The sequence below is a fragment of the Pan troglodytes genome, chromosome 3 (assembly GCF_028858775.2).
Source record: "Pan troglodytes isolate AG18354 chromosome 3, NHGRI_mPanTro3-v2.0_pri, whole genome shotgun sequence".
Classification (NCBI taxonomy): Eukaryota; Metazoa; Chordata; class Mammalia; order Primates; family Hominidae; genus Pan; species Pan troglodytes.
In genome coordinates this window covers 126604994-126630763 of record NC_072401.2, presented here as the reverse complement: position 1 = coordinate 126630763, position 25770 = coordinate 126604994, and the positions used below count along the sequence as shown (strand labels likewise).

Genomic DNA, 25770 nt, shown 5'->3' with positions numbered 1-25770 from the left:
AAGATAATTTTATCTAATATTTTTGATAATTGCTTGAAACAAGGTTTGTGAACATTGAAACATCAGAAAGCAAAGGTATCAGGTGTGGAACTTTCCACCTGTGGCGTCATGTTCATGCTCAAAAAGTTTAGGATTTTGGTGCATTTTAGATTTTGGACTTTCAGATTAGGGATGCTCAACCTATATTTAGATAGTTAAATGGATAAAGGGACTAAAAATCCAAAAACAGAGACACGGTTAAGTAGGTTAAAAAAAAATCCTGGTTTCAAGTTTATATCCTTTATAACAGAAAGATATAAAAAAAAGGTAATTACAAAACAGTAAAGTGCTATGAAACAGTAAAGAGGTGTCACTGTAGGTATTCAGAAGACAGAACACTCTTGACTGGAATGATTAAAATAAAGCTTCCTCAGAGAAAGGTAAATTTAACATAAGTTGTAAAGGGGCTACCCATCCTTCAATAGTGTTCAAAAAGGCAGAAACAAAAGAAGGTCTAGGCTAGTGGTCAGCAAACCTTTTATATAATGGGCCAGATTGTAAACATATTCAGTTTTACAGGTCATATATTCTCTGTTGCAATACTCAGCTCACCATCATATGGCAAGAACAGCCATAGACAATAGGTACATGAATGGGCATGGCTGTGATCCAATAACACTTTATTTACAAAAACAGGCACTAGGCCCAATTTGGCCTGCAGGTAGCAGTTTGCCAAGCCCTGGTCAAAGATATAGAATAAACTGAACAAACCTATAAGGCTTGGGAAAGCACAGATCCTTGTCCCATGAGCAGAAAATGATCCAGTAATGCTGAACTTTTGGCCATATGTTACAGAGTTTTGCAGAATTAGCTGGGGCCATTTATGGGGTGACTAGAATTTGAAGACTGGGGGTTATACCATAGGCAAACTGGAATTGAAAGATTTTGAGGAAGGAAGTATAATTGTTAAAGCAGAGCCAAGAGATGCTCATGTTGATGCATACTTCTGCCATTGCCCTTTAATTCACTGACTCCAGCTTTGCTTTGTACAAATTATTTCCTATAATGCGGAGAGAGAAATAATTATGAAGTATAAACTAGTCATGTTTTTGTGCTTGCTGCTTAAAACATTTCCATTGTTTCTCTGCTTAGATGAAGAAAGAAATTTTGAATTTTTTATATGGTATACGAAGTCCATTCCTAATCCACACCAATGATATGGAAATACTTTCTCTAATGCCATGCTTTTGCATAGCTCTTTGCCTTAGTACCTGATACTGTCTTTGCCTAGAATATCTTTCATTCCTTTATTTCTCCATAAACTACTTCTACTTAGTATCATTGAAGGATCATTGACCATACTATTCTTTCCACATATTCTGTGCTTAAACCATACTTGTTATATGGTACTACACTTAAGAAATTACAAAATTATCTCTTCTATTAAATTGCACTTCTTATGGGCCCTAGAGTTCCAAACTCCTGAGAGTTTAATAAAATTTTTGGTGAATAGTCAGGGCTTCATAATTTTACAGGACAGTGTACTACATAGATTGGAAGGATTAGAAACTAGAGGCGTGGAAGTGAGTTAATTCTTATTATAATAGTACAGGCATGATATAATTATGGACTGAACTAGGATCTTGGCAGAAAGGATGCACTGAAAAGAATGGGTGCCAGATGCATTAGAAAAGAAGAAACATGAGAATTTGTCTACTGATTGAGTATAAGAGAGGGGATGACCCTTAGCCGCAAGGTGTGGTAAAAAACAAACCAAGACAATATTATTAAAACAAAGCAGAAAACCAAAATGAGAAACAGGAAAAGCAAAGAATTTTAGGTACACTGTGTTTATGATGCCAACAGAACCTCCAGTGTAATGTGTCTATCAGCGAGTTATAAATATGGGTGCAAAATTTTGGAGTGAATCAGAGTTGATAGTACAGATTTGGAGGTTTTGTTCACAGAATTGATGCTTGCAGCAATGGAATAAATCTCTCTCTTTCTCTCTCTCTCTCTCTGTCTCTCTCTCTCTCTCTCTCTCTCTCTCTCTCTCTCTCTCACACACACACACACACACACACACACAAGTACTGAGAAAATAATGCAGTGAGAAGTATTCAAATTACTTTCCAGAGAGAGAAAAGAGAAACAGAAAACAAACTGTGTGTGATCAGAGATGCAGGATGATAAGAAATAATATTTATATAGACATTGAGCAGGAAAAAATGCCAAAAAGAAAAGATGGCCTGGCCTGTAGTGTGAACATTGCAAAAAGTAAAGGAGAATAAGGACTTAGAAAAGTCACTGGACTTGAAAAATTTCAGTAGTCTTCAGACAGGGCCTTTTTTTAGTAAAGCAATGAAGGAAAAAAAAAAATCAGACTAAAGATTTTCAGGAATAAATGGTCAGAGAAAACAGGTTGTGAAGCTTTCAAGAATGTTGTAGTAAAAATAGAATGAGTAAAAGCAGCCATTCCAGAGAATATTAAAATCGTTCATTCAATGCATTTATTTAAGTGACAACCACTGTTATGTACCAGATATTGTAAATTAAAGAATATATTAAGAGTAAAAAAGATGATATGAGAAGAATAAAAAGAAAAAAAAAACCTTGAATTAATTTAGTGACTTCTATGTCCTAATAATTATGCCAGAGACATTTATGGATATTAACTGATTCCATACATAATGTTTGATACATAGTAGGTGGTTAGTAAATGTTTGTCTCACAAACTGTAAAGTATAAATTTTTATGTTCATTTTTATTGATGCAGAAACTAAGCCTTTGAGGCACTAAAATGACTTTCCTAGGCCATGGGAGGCAAATAAAAGAACCAGAATTCAACAGAAATTCTGAGCATTTCTGTAGATACACTAACTTATGTAAATGAGCATTTATATAGATATCTACATGGTTCAAGGAAGAGAGAGAACTTGAAGAAACACAAGAAAAATGAGTAACTTTTGAATTAAAGAGTTGGAGGAAATTGAATGAGAAGAGATTAATAGCACATATTAAGAAATTTTCCTGGCCGGGGTGCGGTGGCTCACGCCTGTAATCCCAGCACTTTGGGAGGCCAAGGCAGGCAGATCACGAGGTCAGAAGATCGAGACCATCCTGGCTAACACGGTGAAACCCCATCTCTACTAAAAATACAAAAAAAAAAAAAAAATTAGCCGGGCATGGTGGTGGGTGCCTGTAGTCCCAGCTACTCAGGAGGCTGAGACAGGAGAATGGCGTGAACCTGGAAGGCGGAGGTTGAAGTGAGCTGAGATCATGACACAGCATGCCAGCCTGGGTGACAGAGCGAGACTCCGTCTCAAAAAAAAAAAAAAAAAAGGAAAAGAAATCTTCCTTAGAATGTTGACTTTGTCAGTGGAGTTTGTGACTGTCTCCAGGGTTGTGATACAGAAGAATTAGAAGTGGGGCTTGAATAGAGATTTGGTCCAGTTGGGAGAAAAGGGGATACATATCTGTAAAAGCTAAGCTCTGGAATAGATATGTGGAAGGCAAAGACATAATCTGGATAGAGAAAGACTAAGAATTAATATAGGCTGATTTTCTATAAGGGAAAATACTAAAGGTGAAGTAAAATGTATAACTTAAAGTAAGTACACCATTTGTAGAAATACAAAGTTTGATCAAATAGGTAGAAGTGAAAAAGAAACATCTGTTGGCTGGATGCTATATGCAAAATCATGCTAGATCATTGGAAAAAAATTAACTTATAAGACACATAAAAGTTTATGCTCCTGGAGATCCCAACAGTAGTTCAGTAAATAACCGAACCATGTAAAATTTAAATGGGAGATAAATAATTAAACCAATAGCTCTTTTAATCTGAAGAAAGAACAGATTTTCTTCAGGATATCATGAATAGCAAGGAGTTATTAACACCAACCATAAAATACATTATATTCCAATAAGATTTTATCAAACCAGAGTAAATAAAGTAGAGGTTATAATAACTATTTACTTTGTCTGTGAAAATATTTTCTATTTAAGCTGCAATAATTGTTTGCCCTGTTAATTTGCAAGTGAATTGAAAGTTTTTTATTCACAAGATAAAAATAGCTTCAATTTTCATTTTAACTGAATATATGATAGTCTGTAGAGTCATTTTAAGATTTTCACTGATGGGGTTTTTGGATTTCAATGTATGTAAAAGTATAATGTTAATTCTCATGTTAAAAGAAGAAAATTTAATCAACCAATCAAATAACCAAAATACATACTACCAAAGCAAAACAATCCCATCAGACCTACCAGTACAGCTTTGTAAAACAGTTTGAGAGTATGAATACAATTTTTCTAGACCAAATTTACAAGCATAATTCACAAGCATAGGATAGCATTTTGCAATGAATCTTTAACATGCACTAGAAAAAAACAGCAGGTCATCACAGCATTTACTTTATTATAGAAATAAATGAATGACTCAATGGAAGACAGGATCAAGTTTGTAAACATTCAACTTCATATTCAGGAATTTATACATCTCATACAAGAGAATTTCCCTATATCTGATTGGTAATATTCTATATACTGTCTAAGAAACAGCATCTGCATGGCAGGTAAAGAATTATTAGATTATAACATTACAATAGATAGGGCATCTCTTCCAAAATCATTATCAGAAACTTATTTAGCACTAACAAATGATAGACAGGTAGAGGGCTAGGTGCTTTGCATGATTAGAACAATATGGGTTGACATTTATTGAGCATTGTTTTTTGTTCCTGGCGCTATTCTAACCAGCTCACTTAAATTATTTTACTTACTCTCTTTAAAGTCAGTTTCATTATTACTCTGCTTAATCCACTGAAAACCGGGTCCAGAAACGTTAATTTGCCCATACTAATGCAATAGTAATAGTAGAGTCAGGATTCAATTCCACACAACTTAATTCCCAAGGTTCTACTCTTAATGTTAAGCTAAAGACTTTGGATTGAATCTTATGATATGATTTTTATTACTTCTATGCTTTGGTATAAGACAAGTAAAAGAAAGGGTATTTAGTGGACTTTTGAAGCTCATAACCTGGAAGAAGTTCAGTTGTACTTGCCTCTCTCTGGTTGGTGCTAAGTACAATGACTCAAACAGGTTATGACCCTGGACAGAAATTTCTCAGTCCTCTATGATTTGACTTTACAGGACTCTGAGAACTCAACTCTTCTCTTGGAAGTAAGTCTTGGTCCACTGAAAGAAATTTGTATGTAGCTCACTGAAAGAAATTTGTATGTAGCTTTCCATCCTTTTGCAATGCATGCAAATAATTCATTCTGTCCTGCATTTCCTCTGTTGTCTCTAGCCAGGCCTCCTTAACTTCAGACCTTCTTAACTCCTACCTTAACTCCTAGTCTCCTTGGAGACCTTTCCTCCTAAACCTACCTTTAAAGTGTTGGAGAATTCCCAGTGACTGGTTCTAGTGCCTCTTTCCTTATCCTGCTATACTCTCTCTGATATGGTTTGGCTGTGTCCTCACTCAAATCTCACCTTGAATTGTAATAATCCCCATGTGTCGGCCAGGCATGGTGGCTCATGCCTGTAATCCCAGCACTTTGGAAGGCGGAAGTGGGCGGATCACCTGAGATCAGGAGTTGGAGACCAGTGTGGCCAACATGGTGAAACCCCATCTCTACTAAAAATACAAAAATTAGCCGAGTGTGGTGGCGTGCACCTGTAATCCCAGCTACCCAGGAGGCTGAGGCAGGAGAATCACTGGAACCTGGGAAGCAGAGGCTGCAGTGAGCTGAGATTGTGCCACTGCACTCCAGCCTGGGTGACAAAGCAAGACTCCATCTCAAAAAAAATACATAGATAAATAAATAAAAATAATCCCCATGTGTCAAGGGCAGGGTCAGGTGGAGATAATTGAATCATGGGGGCAGCTTCGAGCATACTGTTCTTGTGGTAGTGAATAAGTCTCACAAGAACTGATGGTTTTATAAATGGGAGTTCCCCTGTACAAGCTCTCTTGCCTGCTACCATGTAAGACGTGATTTTGCTCTTCCTCACCTTCGGCCATGATTTTGAGGCCTCCCCAGCCAATGTGGAACTATATGCCCATTAAACTTCTTTTTCTTTATAAATTACCCAGTCTCAGGTATGTCTTTATTAGCAGCATGAGAACAGACTAATACACTCCGCAAATGTGTTCTCATTCAGTTTATTGGTTTTAAATGTCCTCTAAACACTGATGACTCTCAAATGTGTATATCCAGCCCTAACCCCAACCCTAAGCTCCACACTCATATCTCCAGCTTCCTAACTGGTATCTCTAAATGAATGAGTAACAGTCATTTGAAACTGTATTCAAATAGAATACTTCTGATTTCTCACAAAACTGTTCCTCCTTCAATGCTACCCATTTCAGTAAATGATATCATATCATGATCTGCCTAGGTGTTTGAGTGGAAAACTTAGATGATTCTGATTTCTCTCTTTCATTTGATCTCACGTCCAATTTCTTTGTTTTTTTTTATTATTATACTTTAAGTTCTAGGGTACATGTGCACAATGTGCAGGTTTGTTACATATGTATACATGTGCCATGTTGGTGTGCTGCACCCATTAACTCATCATTTACATTAGGCATATCTCCTAATGCTATCCCTCCCCCCCTCCCCCGACCCCATGACAGGCCCCGGTGTGTGATGTTCCCCTTCCTGTCTCACATCCAATTTCAAAGGTATGCCCCAAATCTATTTACTCAATTTTCATTTCTCCACATAAGTACAAAGTTACTCTACTTGGATAACTATATTAATTAGTGCCTAAATGGTGCACTGGTTTCTCTCCATAAATCCTCTCTCATCAGATTCTATCCAAATGTAGACCAGTTTATGTGTCTCTTCTGTTTAAAACTCCCCGGTAGTTTCTCACCTAAAGGTAAATTGGAAAACCCCAATTCTGTATAGTGACGTATATGGCCTGTATATGGCCTGCATGATTTAGCCCCTGCCTACCTCTCTGACTCCTTTCTCACTCTGGTCCAGACATGCTGACCTTCTTAGATAAAACAACGAGCTTAATTCCATTCCATAGCTCAGTCCTTTCAGCTTAAAGGTCATTTCTTAGAGAGACCAAGTATTGTGGTCTGAATGTGTTTCTTAAAATTTGTGTGGTGAAAACCAGTTTTCCAAAATGATTTTGTTAAAAGAAAATTGGTGACAAACAACAAAATAAGACATGAATCAGCTCATTACCATATCCGTATATCTGGTACCCATAGCTGATAATTCTTAATGTCTCAAATTTTATCTTGTGCTCCATTACTTTCATAGCCATCTAACCAACTCTAATTTACCTAATACCAGCCTATAGAAAGTGGAGGAGGGGTATAAAATATTCATGTGTGTGAGTTTTTCTCTAGAACCTTTGGAAATCTTCATTTCTTGTAGTTTAGAATAGATATAGAAGAAGGGGACAAGCTAGGTTGATAAAATGTTGCAACTCAAATTTCTTTCACATCCTCTCTGAACAAGTTATCATATTTGTGTTCTCAATTTTAAGAGGATTTAAGCAAAGTAAAATACATTTACTAAATGAAGAATACACAAATATTCTTATTGGAGCTAGTAGTGGAATAAAAATGGTCAAAATTCTTTGACATTTCTCCAATGAGTGATGCATGTTTCTCCTCACAGTGAATCTGGGCTGGTCACCACTGCTTTGACCAACAGAGTATTATAGAAGTGCTGCTATGGCACATCTGGGTCTGACCTTTGAGAGTTCTGGGAGCTTTCACTTGTGGCTTTTGGAGTTGAGAACCACCAAGTAAAAAGTCCAACTACTTTGGTAAAGAACCACATCAGGAAGTTCTGAGACTACTTGAGGACAGAGGGGGCCTAGATGATCCTGAACCTTCCAACCAACCCTGTCAAGGCAGCAGGCATGCAAAGTCATCTTGGCCCCTCCAGATCATTCAGTCACCATGTAAATACTGTGAAGTGCCACCAGTCAACCTCATGAGACAGAAGCACCCAGTGTAGTCCCAAACCACAAAACCAGGAGATATGATAAAAATATAAATAAAATAAAAATTAAATAAAATCTTAGAGTAATAAGTAAAATGTTTACTGTTTGAATCCTCATTTAATGAATTGTTGGCTATCAGCAATGGATAACAAGAATAGGCTATGTGTTAATATGATGTTCATTTAAATTAAACATTATATTCATGTAGTTCAAAAACTAATGTTTAGTGAGAAAACAGCCAAACTTTACAAAGGAAAATGTACTGACCTTATAACTGCATTCGTTGAAGCATCAGCATCTGAGGCATTTACCAATAAAACATCTGTTCCAGTTGGTGCATCCTCAGGAATTGTTGTGAAATACGCTTTACTGGCAAATGTGGGGACATTGTCATTGACATCATCTACTATGACGTTGATTGTTCCAGTTCCAGTCAAGGCAGGGGATCCTAAAAAGAAAAGAAAATCAAGTCTCAATGTTTATAAACAAAAAATAACAAATTTAACAAAAATTAGCTGTAGACGGAATTACTAAAGAGAATTTAGGAAACATCAAAGTAAAATTTCTGAACACGTAAGTGATTGAGTGATTTTTAATTTTGTTGCAAGACAAATGTTTTCATTTGTGAACTAGAATTTCAACTCTTTCCTAGTAACTCTGCAAGAAAAGTGTATGTCATGCTCTTATTCTATTTTAAAGGTGCTGATTCAACAATGTAGAACACAACAATATCATTTGAATGCCACAAAAGAGGCACTGCCGGTAATTTCTCTGAAATTACATTAAAATAGCACAAAACCAGATTTGAAGAATACCCACAGGCATGGAAGAGCTGGCCAACTAACAAGGCAATGTTAAAAACTGGAGTCTCAGCTGTGACTATCATTGTTACTATCACAAATTCCAGTCTCTGAGGTATTTAAATCCCTTTCCCATACTGTCTGTGGGAGAGAAAAAAAAGCTTCAAGTTATATCTCAAAAGTGTTATCTTCCACGTGCTAGAATAACTTTATAATGATGAGCTAACTCAGAATCATGTGTGCTGCTTCTACTTAAAATTCAATGTAACGTGAAATGATTCATTTTTATTTCCTGTTCCAGCTATCAATATATGGTGAAAACCCAACATTTGCCAAACACTTGGGCCACACTATCTGTACTAGACTAATTTTGTGGTGAAGGCTAGGTGCCATATGGGTTGGAATTATGTGGGCTGTCCCCATAACTGAAAGACAAATTATCTGCTGTTGGTTGTGTTTTCAAAACCGTTTTTCAAACTCAAATTCTTCTAAATAGAAACAATGAAGATCCATTTAACTGCATTTATGTAAAATAAAATAAAACCCCAGATACTCTCCTTTTCTGCTTAAGATACTACTTTACCTTCAATAAAGTTATTTCCCTTAATATGACATTTAAATTCTACTTAACTTTACCATTCAATATTCTGTAAATAAAGCCATTCATTCGTTTGTAAAATGTTTATGGAGTGCCCTCATTGTCACAGAATGGTATTGAGATTCACAACCTTACAATATTATTTTCTAATAGTCATGTGATTTGCTGGTATTTCCTTTACCACTATTCAATCATGTTTCTATGTTCTTAGATTGTAATTACTCGTGGCCTAGTACCAATGAGCTTTTATGCTCAGATGTGTGTATAGGAACCAAAATCAACAGATGGGGAAATTATGGAATGAAATGGTTTTGGAGATCTGTTATTTTTGTGAATTCTAGGTTAGATGAAAAAATGTGTATACCCAGTTGAGCAGAGCACAATAAAGAAGCATGATACCTCCCAGAAAATGATGCAATTAAATTTACACTGCACACTGATCATTGTTGCCATATATATATATATAATAAGATATTTTATATTAAGTGTTTCATTTAAATTAACATACAAATAGTCAAAAAATTTTGACGTCTAAGAAATATCTAAAAATTAACATAAAGTTTATGACTTCAGAAATCTTACCTATTAGTGTTTGATTTTACACTAAAGAGAAAAATAGCCCTCAATCTATTGGTAATATGCATAATGAACTATAAACTAAAAAAAATGTAAATGCCTTTTTACTACTTGCTTACTGTAAGCAATGGTAAAATTATGCAACAAATATTTCACACACACAACAAAATAGATATGAATGTAGGATATGATGGAGAAACACATCAAATAAGACTGTAAAAATTCCATGCAACATATTAAAAGAAATATCAGTAACAGTAAATATTTGTTTAGTCCTTAAATATGCATGCACTGGTTTAAGAAGTTCACATAAACTGTCTTATCTAATCCCCATAAATCAGCACTGCTGTCATCTCCATTTGGTATATGAGTAAGCTCAAGTTTAGAAAGTTTAAGTAGCTTTTTCAAGGCCACAGGCCTAGTGAGGAATGTCACTGAGATGTGACCCATGTAAAGCAGCCCTGGAGTCTTTACCACTGACAAGAAGCTGGAAGGTACTGCCAGTAGGGGGAACAGTGCTGCTTCCTGTGCTGCTTTGGGGGTCTGGACAAGCAGTGCTGTCGCTGAGCCTAGAAGAGCACCAGGCAGGAGGTGGAGAAGAGGCCCAACAGGGAGGGACCTTCACTACTGGCCAGCTTAAGTTTGTGGGACATTTGAGCACAATAATCTTGGCACAGATTTTAAATTTCTCACGAGCAATATATTAAGTCTAAAATAAATAGTTTGGAGTGTATTGTTGAATACCAATGTTTGGCTTAAATTTCTTGAATGTGTGTTTCACTATATACAATTTTATGAAATGGAAGTTAATGCTCTGAATAATGTTAGTAGAATTCCTACCAGTTGCATAAAAAAAAATTACCTAGGGAATATTTGTGCATTTGTGTGAGCAAAAGGAGGTGTCATGGAAGAGAGAAAGAAACCGAAAGAGGGGATACATTAATCAAGGTTCCAGAGAGGCAAAGGATGGGAGGAGATGCAGGGTTCTTTAATCTCTTTTACTGATATTTCACTCTACTCACTAAAAATCAATCTTCATCCATAAAATGAGAATAATAATAGACTCTACCCCAAAGGGGTATTGAGAAAAATATAATGTGCTTAGGACACTACCTAGCACATAAATTATATTCCATGTTACCCATTGTTCTTCTTGTACTTGTTTTAGAGACCAAAAAACTCACAGAAATTGACATATAAAAAGTCATTTTTTATTATATAGTTTTCTGTATTATAGCTCTCAGGATTCTGCCCCCTCCCCAAACCTTTCAATTCAGTCTCATATTATTCAGGAAAATATTTTGAATAATAATTCATCTCGATTCACTTGTGGTAAAAATACATGAGACATTTAGCTCTCTAAAAATTCACAGCTTTATGGAAGACATAGTAAATTGGACATTTTTAAATGTGATATTTTAAGACTTACAGTGAGATTTCAAGAAAGATCTGAATATTTCTGATATACACATTGTGCTGTAATTCACAATTAGAAAATAAGTAACCGCCAGTCAAAGTCTTCACATTAATATTTGGTATTCTAAAGTGTCTGGTGATACACATATGGAAAACCACACTAAATTATGACTGACTCATTTGGACAAGAATATGTGATTTCTTTCTTTGTCTGTAAACCATATATTACTGTAGATACATTTTCTGAGTTAGAAAGCAAATGCTGGGGGGAGTAAAAAATGAGCCCTGTTTATCAAGGAAAGCTTACAGCAAGTTCAGTCTCACTGTGTTCATACCAAAGAATATCAACTTATTTTTCCAGATGATTTTCAAAGCACTCAGGTGACAACAGACAATTCTGGCTTGAGGATCATTTGTTGATCCTTTAGATTAGTAAATGATTCTCAAGACTGGCAGATGATCCTTAAGCCACGATCAGCCCCATAGGTGATTCTACATCTATATGAGTCTGTTTTCAAGCCAAGAACTTTCTCCAGAGTATCCCTTTTCTCCCCTTATTATCAGCCACAACCCACTTCATAAGCACTTGGAGTTCTCTTCTTATTTTTTTTTCCCACCTCAAGAAAAGTGAAGTACAATTTCTTCAACTGTCTCAACTTTCTTATTGCCCCAGGAAATGTGCACACAAGTCTTGTTAGTTTAAAAATTTTTTTTCATAGGAAACCTTACAGAAATTTTGTTCTACATTTCTAAGCCTTTTACTGAGATTTAATTAACCTGAAATTTGAATCGTGCTTCCAATATGTTTGACTGTTATTCTTGTGAATGGGGCTTACCAACCCTCCATTCCACTACAAGCTCTTGCTTGTTGACTGATAGCATAACCTCCAAATCAGCTTTACGCAGAAAAATGAAATCAAGGGAGAAAAATGGAATGTCTCTTAATTTCAGGTGAATCTTATTTTCACTGCATTTGTGCCAGATGAGTGACACAAACTCCCTAGTCCTTGGCGACCACAGATCTTGGCACTTCTTTTATGTGCTAATTGAATGAAGACGCTGTGTTTTTGTTGTTGCTTTTCTGTGTCTGTGTGTTTGCTTTTTTTTTTTTTATACTTTAAGTTCTAGGGTACATGTGCACAACGTGCATGTTTGTTACATATGTATACATGTGCCATGTTGGTGTGCTGCACCCATTAACTCATCATTTACATTAGGTATAGCTCCTAATGCTTTCCCTCCCCCCTCATCCCACCCCAGGACAGAACCCGGTGTGTGATGTAACCCTTACTTTTAACTGTGTGGAGAGGTTCTCCAGAGTATTACTGTTTCCCACCATGTAGTGGATACATCCTATTTGAAGTGCTGCATAATGTTTACTATTACTTTATCTTCCGTCCAAAGCTTTCTGCTGCCTCCGGGCTGTCAGATCCAACTGCTTATTTGTTGGTCTGCTCTTGCAAGTTACTGAAGAGCCTCAACATTAGTGTGTCAAAAACTGAAATCAGAGTCATTATCTGTAAACCTTGCTCATATATTTATATCTAAATTGAAATATAGGTGCATATACATACATGCATGTGTTATACATATTTCATTGAACACATTTGATACCAGATATATACATATTTTATACATGTATTGCTCATTTAATGCACAGATTCCATAAAGTAGGTATTCTTGTTTGATTTTGTTAAACAACTTAAGACCCAAAGAACTGAACCAATTTCCATTTAGCCAGAATAGACAGAGAGCCAGTTTTGAATTCTTAAAAATAATATTTTCTAAGTTAATTAAGCTCAGATAAAACTCTGCCACTCTTATTGCAGATATTTTGTTCTATATTATTATAATTATCAACGTACTCCAGTCACGTCCTATTAAGTTATAAGTTAATTGAAAACAGGAATAATTATGTTTAATTAATTTTTATATTAGCCCATAATGCATACCATTAGGTCTTGTGCTCTGTCTGTATTAACTCTTTCTCTAATTTTCTATATGAAAACCTGGTCTACATGGATGAAAGTTCACATAATTGAACACTTCTAGAAATACACAATCTAGGACTATACTTTTATAGTCTGGGACTTAGCCTAAGGCTGGGGTCAAAGAACAAGACTACAGACAAAGGTCAAAGTTTTGCAGATAGTGTACTACTTAGAAACAGAAGGTCCCAATTAAACGTGAATCCCATGAGAAGAGTCAGAATACTAGGGCCAATGTTTAGCTCAAATAGATCTGATAATGATGAATTATATAGGTAGTGGCGTAATAGGGCAAAATTGTTCAATTCCACCTGGGATTGATTTATGAAAACCAGATGCAATCACAAAGAGGCAGGATATAACGACACGGGCTCCTGATAGAGGACAGTGAGCCAATGAAAGGGGTAAAATATACAAATAAAATTAAAAGTCAAGGTCTCAGAAACTTGTAATTGTAGAGGTTAAGAAGATGCAGTGGATATTTGAATTAGAAGTCAGAACTCCAGTTAAAAGTCAAAAGCCTAATTACAATTAGTAATCAGATGAAAATAATTTCAAATTTAAATTTGTAAAGTTGTAGGTAGTGTGTGTACATATGTATGCACATATGTATTCATATAAACATAAATATAACATAAACATGGATAAAGTGATAAAATTCTTCTTCAGTTTTCACATAAAATAGCCAAAAAAGAAAACCCAAATTCTGAATGGCATATCTTAAAATTTACACAAACCAAATTGTGCACATGCACACACTCATGGGAAGAGAGACAGAGAGAGAGAGAGACTGTACACAGGTTAATCTTCCAATTATTTATGATACCACAGTTAACCCTGGGCCTTGTGTGAGTCACATTTTATACTCTTAAGTATGAAAAACCATTAAACTAATAACTAGCATTGCCTTTAAGACTGGTAGCTTAGTCAGCTCAAATATATCAAATGAAGTTCAAGAAAATTTAAAATAAGACTTTTTTTTTTTGAGACAGAGTTTCGCTCTTGTTGCCCAGGCTGAAGCGCAGTGGTGTGATCTCGGCTCACTGCAACCTCTGCCTCCTGGGTTCAAGCGATTCTCCTGGCTCAGCCTTCCAAGTAGCTGGGATTACAGGCATGTGTCACCATACCTGGCTAATTTTTGTGTTTTTAGTAGAGACGGGGTTTCACCTTGTCGGTCAGGCTAGTCTCGAACTCCTGACCTCAAGTGATCTCCTGCCTCAGCCTCCAAAAGTGCTGAGATTACAGGTGTGAGCCACCGCACCCGGCCTAAAACTTACAATAAGATTTGAAAAAAGAAAAAAGTTTCAGGTCACTGCTCTATCAGAATATACACAGATAATAAGTGTAATGAATGAGTTTAAACGATTGAAGTTCAAATGTCAGGAAGATTATATTTTTTATAATAGCAACTATAAATCAAAAATACTTCTCTGAAACATAAAAGGCTATTCAGCAGAAATAGAATTCTGCTTAACTTAATTCTGTTGCTTTGCAACAAAGCCATTTTCTTTCCTGACATCAAATATTTGGTAAATGGGTCCCCTGACTAGCGGTGTGTTTGTTGTAATAAAGTATTAGCTTCTTTTTTTCCCCATGAAGTAAACTCATTTTTCTCACAGTAAGTAAGCCATCCACTAAAAAATGTATTGAAATTCAGTCATCCTATATTAGCATTGAAGATTATGTGGTTAGATTAAAATTTGAATACAAAAAAATACATAAAACAAAAGGTATGTAACAATTTAAATATCAACAACACTTCTGTATTTTAAAAATTCTGTTTTATAAAATAATGTATTGCTGCTAATTAGTTCTACATATATGCTTATATAAATTAGATATATACACACTTAATATTTTTTTCATTATTTTTGCATAGGAATCTATCAAAAACACTATATTTCCTTAAGATAAATTACATACTAAATAAAGGCATGAAGTAAAACTAAAATAATTACTTTAGTAAAGTTATGACAATGCCACTGAAAAATTGCACAACAAAGTGAATATACTTAATCACTAAACCATACACTTAAAAATCGTTAAAATGAGAAATGTAATGATAAGTACATCTTATCACAATTTTTAAAAATTATAAAATAAAAAATAATAATAACCAAATATTTTATGCCTGCAAAAAGCACATATGAGGAATTACTATTTGGAGGACATTAAAGAAACCCAAAAATTTCAACACAGTTATTGAAACTCTGAAACACTAGAGGCTACCACCTAATTTTAAACTCAACCTACCTCTGCCTGCCTCCTGAGTGAAAATATCAAATTATATATTTAAGAATACTTATCAAAATAAGCTTTAAAAAAGGATTGTTTCAAAAAGATAGAATTAGAAAACTTTTTTGAAAATAATGAAATCCTCATAATGAAATCATGTTGGTTTTGATTTTATATAATCTTTATCATTCAGTTTCTATAAATTTTATCATAAATATTAATTATAGTTTATTGCCATTTCAAAGTTTAATTTACTTTGTATACTCAGATTTGTAGTTCACATGGAGTAAATGGATAATAGATTGAAACTGTTTTATCAAATTTCAATTCTATGGAACCTGATGGCAACTTTAGCTCTTATTCAATGGAATTTTGGAAATTAAATGTTTCTGGAGTTTTATCTTAAGAAAACACAAATAAAATTCTATGTAGAAATATTTTTTTCTGACTAAAGAGTAGCTGATTTAAAAGAATGCTATTTAAATAAATGATTTAGAATAATATTTAGATCACTAACAAACTTCATAGAAAGTCTGCTACAAATAAGAGGAATTAAAACAATAACCAGTTATCAACTTTGGAAACAAGATTCCCATCTATGACAAATATGCCAATGGAAATAACAAAAGCTGCCCGAGACTCAAAAATAAAATTAAGTCAAATGCATTTCATGTCTGGTAATTGAAGGCAACTCTAGCACGATTTGATTTATAGAATTATTGGGGTCTTAAAAGTTTTCAAGCAATTTTCATTATTAAAAATGTTGATCATAACAGACAAGGCAAACTTTTCTATCATACATTCCAACAAATAATATTGACAAAATGTGATCTTTCTGGAATATTTAAAAACAATTATCTTCGGATGTAAAATGTCATATTACACAATTCTGACCTCTCTTTTGATTACAGAGCCATTTATAATGCAATGACCAGCTTCAACTAAATAATGTGACAGACAACAATTCAAAATGTTATCAGGTGCTCACCAATAAAATAAAGCATGATGATCAGTCCTTTTAGCTTTTAGCATTAACTTTGCAAAAACAGCATGTTTCCCTCCATTAAAAAGCAATTTTCAATCCCTGCATAAGAATGAAATATATTCCCTTTCAGTTGGATGATAAATGCCCTTAATTAGAAATGCTAATAACTGAACTGTTCCCTGAAGACCTACTATTTATGCTGACACACAAATACTTTATAACTAAACTTTTGTGCCAAATCTAGAGACAGAATCTCTATATCCCTTTAGTACAACAGACTGAGAATTATCTATAAAGGATAAAGGATAACATATTTAATTTGTGCACAGATTAATCTCCTACCCCCAAATTCAATGCAAACATACAGCCCAACTAACTGCATTGTCTATGCAGGTATGAGCATATCATATGTATTGTACGTTCATAGTATAATATCTAAGATTCGCTTTGTACTTTATACTTAATAAAACCCTTGGATACATATTTTTTATTTATTGAGGGGAATAATGCTGTGATTTCTAATTCATGAATATTATGACTTTACCAGCTATTTTACTTAGAGAGAACCACAAGATTTTTTGCTTCCTAAACCAATGTTCTCTTTAATATAAAAATAAAATTTAATCCAAAGGGAAGAAATTCGTATAAACATAGTCTATATAAAACAGAATATGGTAGACAGGCTGACATTTGGGAATTGGTAAATAATTGTTAAGAAATCATCACCTGTTAAGTGGATTGGCCTCAAATCCTGTAGTCACTGACAAACAGCTGAATGGGCAGTACAAGTTGTTTAGTTTTTATAACACAAATTTTTGTTGGTTGTTTTATAAATCAATAAAATTGAGATAATAGTGCCTAACTTTCAGGGCTATTGTGAGATTAAATGAGATAATATAGTACATATTCTGGAACTTACAAGCACTAAGTGTGCATATAATGAATATTATCTAATGTTTATGACTTTCTAAGATGTATCTCTACTTGAATGTCTTCCCTGAGAACTAAACTTTTATATTTAACTTTCTATGTGACATCTCAATTAGTTATAATATTTCAAACATAATATGTCCAAAAACTAAGTCTTGGTAATTTGCCCTAAAATCTTTTTTCTCCCCATCTCCAAATTGTTCATCCAAATATTCTAGGACTCATGCCTGATTCGTGCCTTTTTGCAGCTTCCTATCCTTCCGATTCTACCATCAAGTCCAAAGATTCAACTTTCAAAATGGGTAAAATACATAAGTACTTAACACTCTCTCACCAGTTAATTTAACCGCATCATGTTTCATAACACTCCCAATCTATATACTATATTGTTTATTTTTTACTGTCTATTTTTGTGATTGTAATTTAAGCTGTATAAAGACAGAGACCTCTTCACCAGCCTATCTTCAGCACCTAGAAGAATATCTGGAGTAGAGTGCTCTATAAACATTTTGTGAAAAAGCAATATTAAGAGACTTGTTAAATATCAATAAGTCCATAGAAGTATAATAGTCTCACTGACTGTGTTAATCCCTTCTCACACTGCTATAAGGCCATACCTGGGACTGGGCAATTTATAAAGGAAAGAGGTTTAATTGACTCACAATTAACCCAGAGCTGGGGAGGCCTCAGGAAACTTATAATCGTGGCAGAGTCAGAAGCAAACATGTCCTTATTCACAAGGCAGTAGGAGAGAGAAAAATGAGATGTGCAGAGTGAAGTGGGGTGAAGCCCTTATAGAACCATCACATCTCCTGAGAACTCACTCACTATTAGGAGAACAGCATGGAGGTAACTGCCCCCATGATTTAATTACCACCCACTAGGTCCCTCTCAGGACACGTGGGGATTAAGGGAACTACAATTCACGATGAGATTTGGCTTGGCACACAGCCAAATCATATCATTCTGTCCCTGGCCCCTCTCAAATCTCATGTCCTCACATTTCAAAACACAATCATGCCTTCCCAACAGTCTCCGAAAGTCTTAACTTATTTCAGCATTAACTCAAAAGTCCAAGTCCAAAGTCTTATCTGAGAAAAGGTACATTCCTTCCACCCATGAGCCTGTAAAATCAAAAGCAAAGTAGTTACTTCATAGATATAATACGGTACAGGCATTAGGTAAATACACCCATTCCAAATGGGAGAAATTGGCCAAAATGAAGGGGCTACAGGCCCCTGAAAGTCCAAAATCCAGAGGGGCAGTTAAAGCTTAAAGCTCCAAATTGATCTCCTTTGGCTCCATGTCTCACATCCAGGGCATGCTGATGCAAGACATGGGCTCCCATGGTCTTGGGCAGCTCTGCCCCTGTGGCTTTGCAGGGTACAGTCCCACTCCCAGCTGCCTTCACAGGCTGGTGGTGAGTGCCTGCAGCTTTGCCAGGTGCACAGCTGCAAGTTGTCAGTGGAGCTACCATTCTAGGGTCTGGAGGATGCTGACCTTCTTCTCACAGCTCCATGAGGCAATGCCCCAGCAGGCATATATCTTCTTTATTTAACAATTAAATTTGAACAATGTATAAATTTAAGCTTATTTTCATCCTCTGAAATTCAGGCGGAGGTTCCCAAACCTTACTTCTTGACCTCTGTGCACCTGCAGGCTCAACACCATGTGGAAACTTCCAAGGCTTAGGGTTTGTACCCTCTGAAGCAACAGCCTGAGCTGAACCTTGGCCCCTTTTAGCCATGGCTAGAGTGACTATGATGTGGGGCACCACATCCCTAGGTTTTACACAGCAGGGGTGCCCTGGGCCCACCCAAGTAAACCATTTTTTCCTCCTGGGCTTCCAGGCCTGTGATGGGAGAGGCTGTGGAGAAGGTCTCTGACATGCCTTGGAGACATTTTCCCCACTGTCTTGGTGATTATCATTCAGCTCTTGGTTACTCATGCAAATTTCTGCAGTGGGCTTGAATTTCTCCCCAGAAAATGGGTTTTTCTTTTATATTGCAATCTCAGGCTGCAAATTTTCCAAACTTTTATGCTCTGCTTCATCTTAAATCCTTTGTCATTTAGAAATTTCCTCTGCCAGATACCTTAAATCATCTCTCTCCAGTTCAAAGTTCCACAGATCTCTAGGGCAGGGGCAAAATGTTGCCAGTCTCTTTGCATAGCAAGAGTGACCTTTGCTCCAGTTTCCAAGAAGTTCCTCATCTCCATCTGTGACCACCTCAGCCTGGACTTCATTTTCCATACCACCTCAGCATTTTGGTCAAAGCCATTCAAAAAGTCTGTAGGAAGTTCCAAACTTTCCAACATTTTTCTCTCTTATTGTGAACCCTCCAAACTGTTCCAGTCTCTGCCAGATACCCAGTTCCAAAGTCACTTCGGTATTTTTACAGCAGTGCCCTACTCTCTCTGATATCAGTAACCTGTATTAGTCTGCTGTCATGCAGCTAATAAAGACATACCCAAGACTGGGTAATTTATAAAGGAAAGAGGTTTAATTGACCCACAGTTTGGCATGGCTGGGAAGGCCTCAAGAAACTTACAATCACAGCGGAGGGGGAAGCAATCACATCTTTCTTCACATGGCAGCAGGAGAGAGAAGTGCTGAGCAAAGGGGGAAAATCCCCTTATAAAACCATTAGATCTCATAAGAACTCACTCACTATCAGGAGAACAGCATGGAGGTAACTGCCCCCATGATTCAATAACTTTCCACCAGGTCCCTCTCATGACACATGGGGATTATGGGAACCACAATTCAAGATGCGATTTGGTGGACACACAGGCAAACCATATCACTAACTGTAATCAGAACTTATTTATAAAGTGCATTAAATTAGCACCATAGTTTGATTTTAATTAATGCAAAATGATAATTGGCAGTGATAATTACCAATATTATCATCTTCTAGGCATAAAGCCTAACAAATTCTTTATATCTTCTTTATTTAACAATTAAATTTAAACAATGTCTAAATTTAAGCTTATTTTCAAAATACCAATATTGAAATTACTGATTCCACTTAATTTGGCTTCATTTAAAAATGTTTTCAAACATTTATTTATTTGGGGAAAGAAAAATAGCAGTTGAATGTTTCATTTATTAAAGTGAAATGAATAAAGTATAAAAAGAAAATATTTTTTAAATTGCATATTTATAAGTTTATTTCATGGAGAGAGTCAGCAATATATTTTAAGGAATATCCTGATTTCCTTAAAAAAATTTAATAAATATGATATGGATGAACAAGAATTTAGTTGAAAGGCAGAAATTCTAAATATTATACCTGACTTTGCCACTACCTGGGTCTGCAAGTTCTAGCACACTGCTTATCTATCCCAGCCTTCAATTTTCTTATCTGGAAAATAAAGGAAGTGGACTGGCTCATCTCCAAGAAACCTCCTGGCCAAAAAAAAAATCATCACTTAATGTCAGATTTCTCTAACTTAGAATTTTTTCATATGTAGCTTTCTTTAAAAACTCCTCCAAAATATACACTGAGTATAACTGTAGCAACCCCAAGGTGTCATACCAGTTTGTTTTACTGCTTTCTCGCACATTAATTCAGTTCCCTGAAAGAGTAGTGGCAGATATTAATGCCTCACAGCATTTAAATTTATTTTTGAGGGCATAATCTCATCTTGAGTTAAAAAAATTCTAAAAGGTCTGGACAAATTACTTGCATAAATATATATCTGTTGGAATAATTTATGTGAACACCAAAATTTCCATAATAAAATTTAAAACAAGCAAATTTTACAAATTAAGTTGGTGTGAAATGATGGGCCCTTACATTTAAGCTATGTGAAACCAATTGCCACATGTGCTTAGAAAGTGCTTAGATGTTTGGGAGATATGGAAGATTCACAATTGTTTGCCTTGGGAAAACCAGGTATAAAAGAATTGTCGAATGGTGAAACTATTCAGGCCAGGCGCAGTGGCTCACGCCTAGCACTTTGGGAGGCCGAGGCCGGTGGATTGTCTGTGCTCAGGAGTTCGAGACCAGCCTGGGCAACATGGTGAAACCCCGTCTCTACTAAAATAAAAAAAAAAATTAGCCAGGCATGTGCCTGTAGTCCCAGTTACTTGGGAGGCTGAGGCAGGAGAATTGTTTGAACCCGGGAGGCGAAGGTTGCAGTGAGCCAAGACCATGCCACTACACACCAGCCTGGGCAACAGAGTGAGACTCCCACTCCAAAACAAACAAACAAACAAACAAAAACTATTCAGAAGCATGTAGTTTCTGCTCATGCAGGTTTTGAATTAAATCTTATGAACCAGAGTAAGAAAAGGTGGATAGTAAAGCACAGAGTAGCAATACGACCTGTCTAGAAACGTCTAATAGATAACAGAATTGAATCAGAGCCAGAAGGTTCAGGGGAAAGTCATGAGAATATAGCTCAAGCAGTATTTTAAGCACTTGAAACTGAATTAAAGCCATAAAATGCTTCACTGGGTCCTTACATGTGACTGCAATTTGTCACATCACACTAAACACCACAAAGCTTTAAACACTTGTGCTGATTTTCAAAAGAGAGGTCACTTTGAATGACCACAGCCAATGTAGCAAAAACTTCTGGAATTTCAGCCATGAATTAAAAATGATTTGCACTTTTTTCTTTTGGAAGTTTCTTAAAAAAAATCTGCAAACAATGAATATATAACAATAAACTAAATATAAGTAGGTTAAATATATATAAATAACAGTTGCATATTAAAATAATAGGTTGTCTTTCAAATGACAACTATCATTATTCAACATATACAACTTACTCATTCAACAAATATTTATTAAGCACCTATTATGTTGCAGGTCCTTTTCTAAGTGTTTCTGAGAATCCCATTTTGAATAAGACTTAGGAAGTTTACTTTCTCTGGAAATCTGATAGAGAAGGATAAGTTAAACAAACTCTATACACTCATATATTTTATGTAGAAGAGGAATTTGTGTTAAGAAATCATAAGGAGGAAGTTGATAGAGTGACACTGGGAAAAGGGAAAGGGCAAACATAACATTACTGGTCAGACAAGTCCTCTCTGAGAAGTTGACATTTTATCTAAAATAATGACAAAATGACCATGACATGGATGTCCTTCTCCCCCACCAAACCAAACCAAACAGCTCGCTGTAGAATAGAAAATTCCAGGCAGAGAGAACTACAAGTGCAAAAGGCCAACATGGCAGAAAGGTTGGCATTTTTAAGGAAGCCTGATTGATTGCTTGGCATTGGCAGTATTCAGTAAATGTTTAGCAACTGCTTTCAAGAAACAGGCCAACTACATTCAAAGCATTTACTGATTTCCATGGTGTAAATACTTCCATGTTGGCCAATTACAATCTAATAATGTGATGATACTAAATGCAGAACTGAGAGGAGACAAAGGGTGAGCTGGGGCCAGTGCACGACTCCGGCTCAAAATAAAGGTGGCAGCTGGTGGTGGTGGAGGGGTTCAGATAAATGGACAGAGACCAAGTTATTGAATCCCATGTAGTCAATGGTAAGACATTTAAATTTTATTCTTAGAAATCGTTGCATGCTCTCTATGCAAGAGATAGGGTATGATGATCTAATTTATAGTTTTAAATGTTCTTGGGTTGCCTGTTGGATAATGCACCATGCAGGAGAAAAGATAGGCAGTTAGCAAGCTATCATACTACCCCAGCTTAGACTAAGGAGGTCGTTTTGGAGGTAAAGAAAAGTGGATAAATTCAGGACACTTTTGGACATTTTTGAAGCTGAGTCCCCTTGTTAATGAATTTGTTGGATATGGTGTACAGAGGAAGAGGAATGAAGAATAATAACAAGGTTTGCCTTCAGCAATTGTGAAATGATCTATGGAGCAATTCGTTTAAGATAGGGAGGTGAATAGAAGTCAAAAGTGTTACTTTGGCCTTACTAAGCTTGAAATGTCTAGTAAACATGCTGACTGACATTAATAGCTAAAATAAGTATTCCTTTTTATCTATTTGATCAAGAAACTTTCATATAGATATTAGTATTTCCAATCATAGATACAAACATGAAGGAATAGTAAAGTTGTCAAAGGTCATATAGCTGGGAATGTCAGAGGTAGGATGTGAACTGTGGTTTAACTATAAAGTCTATGTATTTAACTACAGGATATACTTCCATTTCTAAATTAATTATCTGAATTCATTTTTTAAAGTATACTCTTCTAGTTTCCCTGATAATTTCCTGCTACTTGCTCCATTTAAAACATTATTTTATTTATTGCACATATGAGAAAATGGTAAGGCAAACTCTTGTAAGAAAGGCTACTTAGGAGTAGAATGCCTAACCCATATGAAGGACATAACTGCTTTTGAGCAAACTCTCCTTTAAACCATGTAGTAGTACCTGCATTACTATACCAGGTGGATGTGTTAGCCTCCTATGAGTTTCTACTTGGTACAGTAAATATTTCCAGAAGAAATAACTATAAGTAATGCATAATGAAGGCCGAATATCCATACTTTCTGTTACAGCTAAGCAACATATCATCAGTAATGGAATTGTAGTCTGTTTAGCAATTTAATTATCTACAGGAAAAATGAGATATAATTATTATGCCCTCTTCCGGTTTTGTAATTTAGTAATGTAACTTTTAGCACTGCATACATATGATACTGTGGTTGTAGCTTATTGGAGCAGTAGAGAGGAGTAGTTAGAGTTTCCAAATGTGCTACTCTGTAACCATGCAGTCAGTAAATAAAAATATGATGAGAGTTTAAATGGTAATGTTTTCTCCCTCCCACATTGAAACATTTAGTGGTTTGCATGATTAAAAACTGCCACTGCAATCTGTGCCATACTGATGAAGTTGACCTATCTCTGGGCTAAGGTAATAGTTCAAAAAAATGCAAAGGAAAGGTGATTTGTGAGATAAAGAATTAAACTCTCAAAATTTTTTTGAAACACTTTGATATTTTCCAGGCCCTTAGAACACTAGAGATTTGAGAAAAACATTGCATCTGGGATCTAATAGCTGCCATATTTTTCTGAAATTTCTCATGTCATCTACAAGTTTGACTTTTGAATGAAAACAGTGAATATGTAATTTAAGTCCTCTGTCAAAGATCTCATTCTTGGAAAATAAGATTAAACTATAGATTCTAAAACCGGATGTCTAAAACTCACATTCTCCTGAAAAAAGTGGTTATTCATATCAAGAGTATCCAAGGGAATTAATTTCAAGATCACCCAGTTCAACTTTCCTCACAACTTCTGTTTTCTGTATCACTCATAAAAGTGAACTTCAGACATCTAATTGAGTATTTATCCACCAGTGGCCTCAGAAATGCCAGTCTATTTCAGAGCGACTCGAAAAACAGTGCCCATAGAGAGCTGTGCTTTGAAACAAGGTTTAATTAATGCTTTCATTTTTAGAGCTGCCAAAACACCATGACTTAGGATACTAATGTCACTGAAACTCATTTGTGCCTCCCATCATGGTCTTCAGCATCATTTTTAAAGCTTTGAGTGACAGGCTTCCACATATCATAATGTTACTGATAATCTGATTGCTCACCCTCCATAACTTAGAATCCTCCATAACTCTATTGGGCAGAATCTTCACACATCTGATCTGCATATTTCTTATTTAATAGAAATTAGGGTTAGACTTCTGTTATTTATCCTTATACTAATAATTCCAAGTCCTGGTTTCCCCCTGACCCTGATTTTCAAGGCTGATGGCATCAGGAACTTATAGTTTGGCTCCCTGGAACCGGGACTTGGTTCTTGAGCAGCCTGCACATTTAGACCAATGCTTCACTGAATACTGAGCCACCTTCTAGTGAAAGCTCCTCCTAACAGACTCACTCACCCATGTCTATCAGAAGAGAAGTGGTTGGAACCTTCTACATGTTTCCAAAGCTAAAGTACTTTAAATGCCCCTAGCTCAGGAAGTAGAGTGTAAGGTCACATCCAGAGGTACTCAATAGGCTTATAGGGCAACAATTCATTCTGTTTTATGGGAATAGGGCTTAGGTGGCGATGTCCTTAAGCCCTTGCCACTTATATATAAATGTCATAAAGTGAATGATGTGCCATCAATAACATAGAGGCAATCAGAATTTCAAGCATTAGTAAAAGTGAACAAATATTTCATTTAATGGCAAACAAAATACTTCATACTCATATTATGAATAAATTATGATTATTTAATTTATTTGTTTATTTTGAGACGAGTTTCGTTCTTGTTGCCCAGGCTGGAGAACAGTGGCGTGATCTCGGCTCACTGCAACCTCCGCCTCCAGGTTTCAAGCGATT

General features: G+C 35.7%; 1 protein-coding gene across 3 annotated transcripts in view; it reads right to left on the bottom strand.

The window, feature by feature from the left end:
- FAT4 (FAT atypical cadherin 4) overlaps nucleotides 1-25770 on the bottom strand; it is a 179535-nt gene that overhangs the window by 52963 nt on the left and 100802 nt on the right. For all 3 annotated transcript variants that reach the window (XM_009448247.5, XM_054683363.2, XM_063809835.1), the window contains one exon: nucleotides 8230-8410. In XM_009448247.5, coding sequence (XP_009446522.2) covers nucleotides 8230-8410 — 181 coding nt within the window. The remainder of the gene's footprint in view (nucleotides 1-8229; nucleotides 8411-25770) is intronic.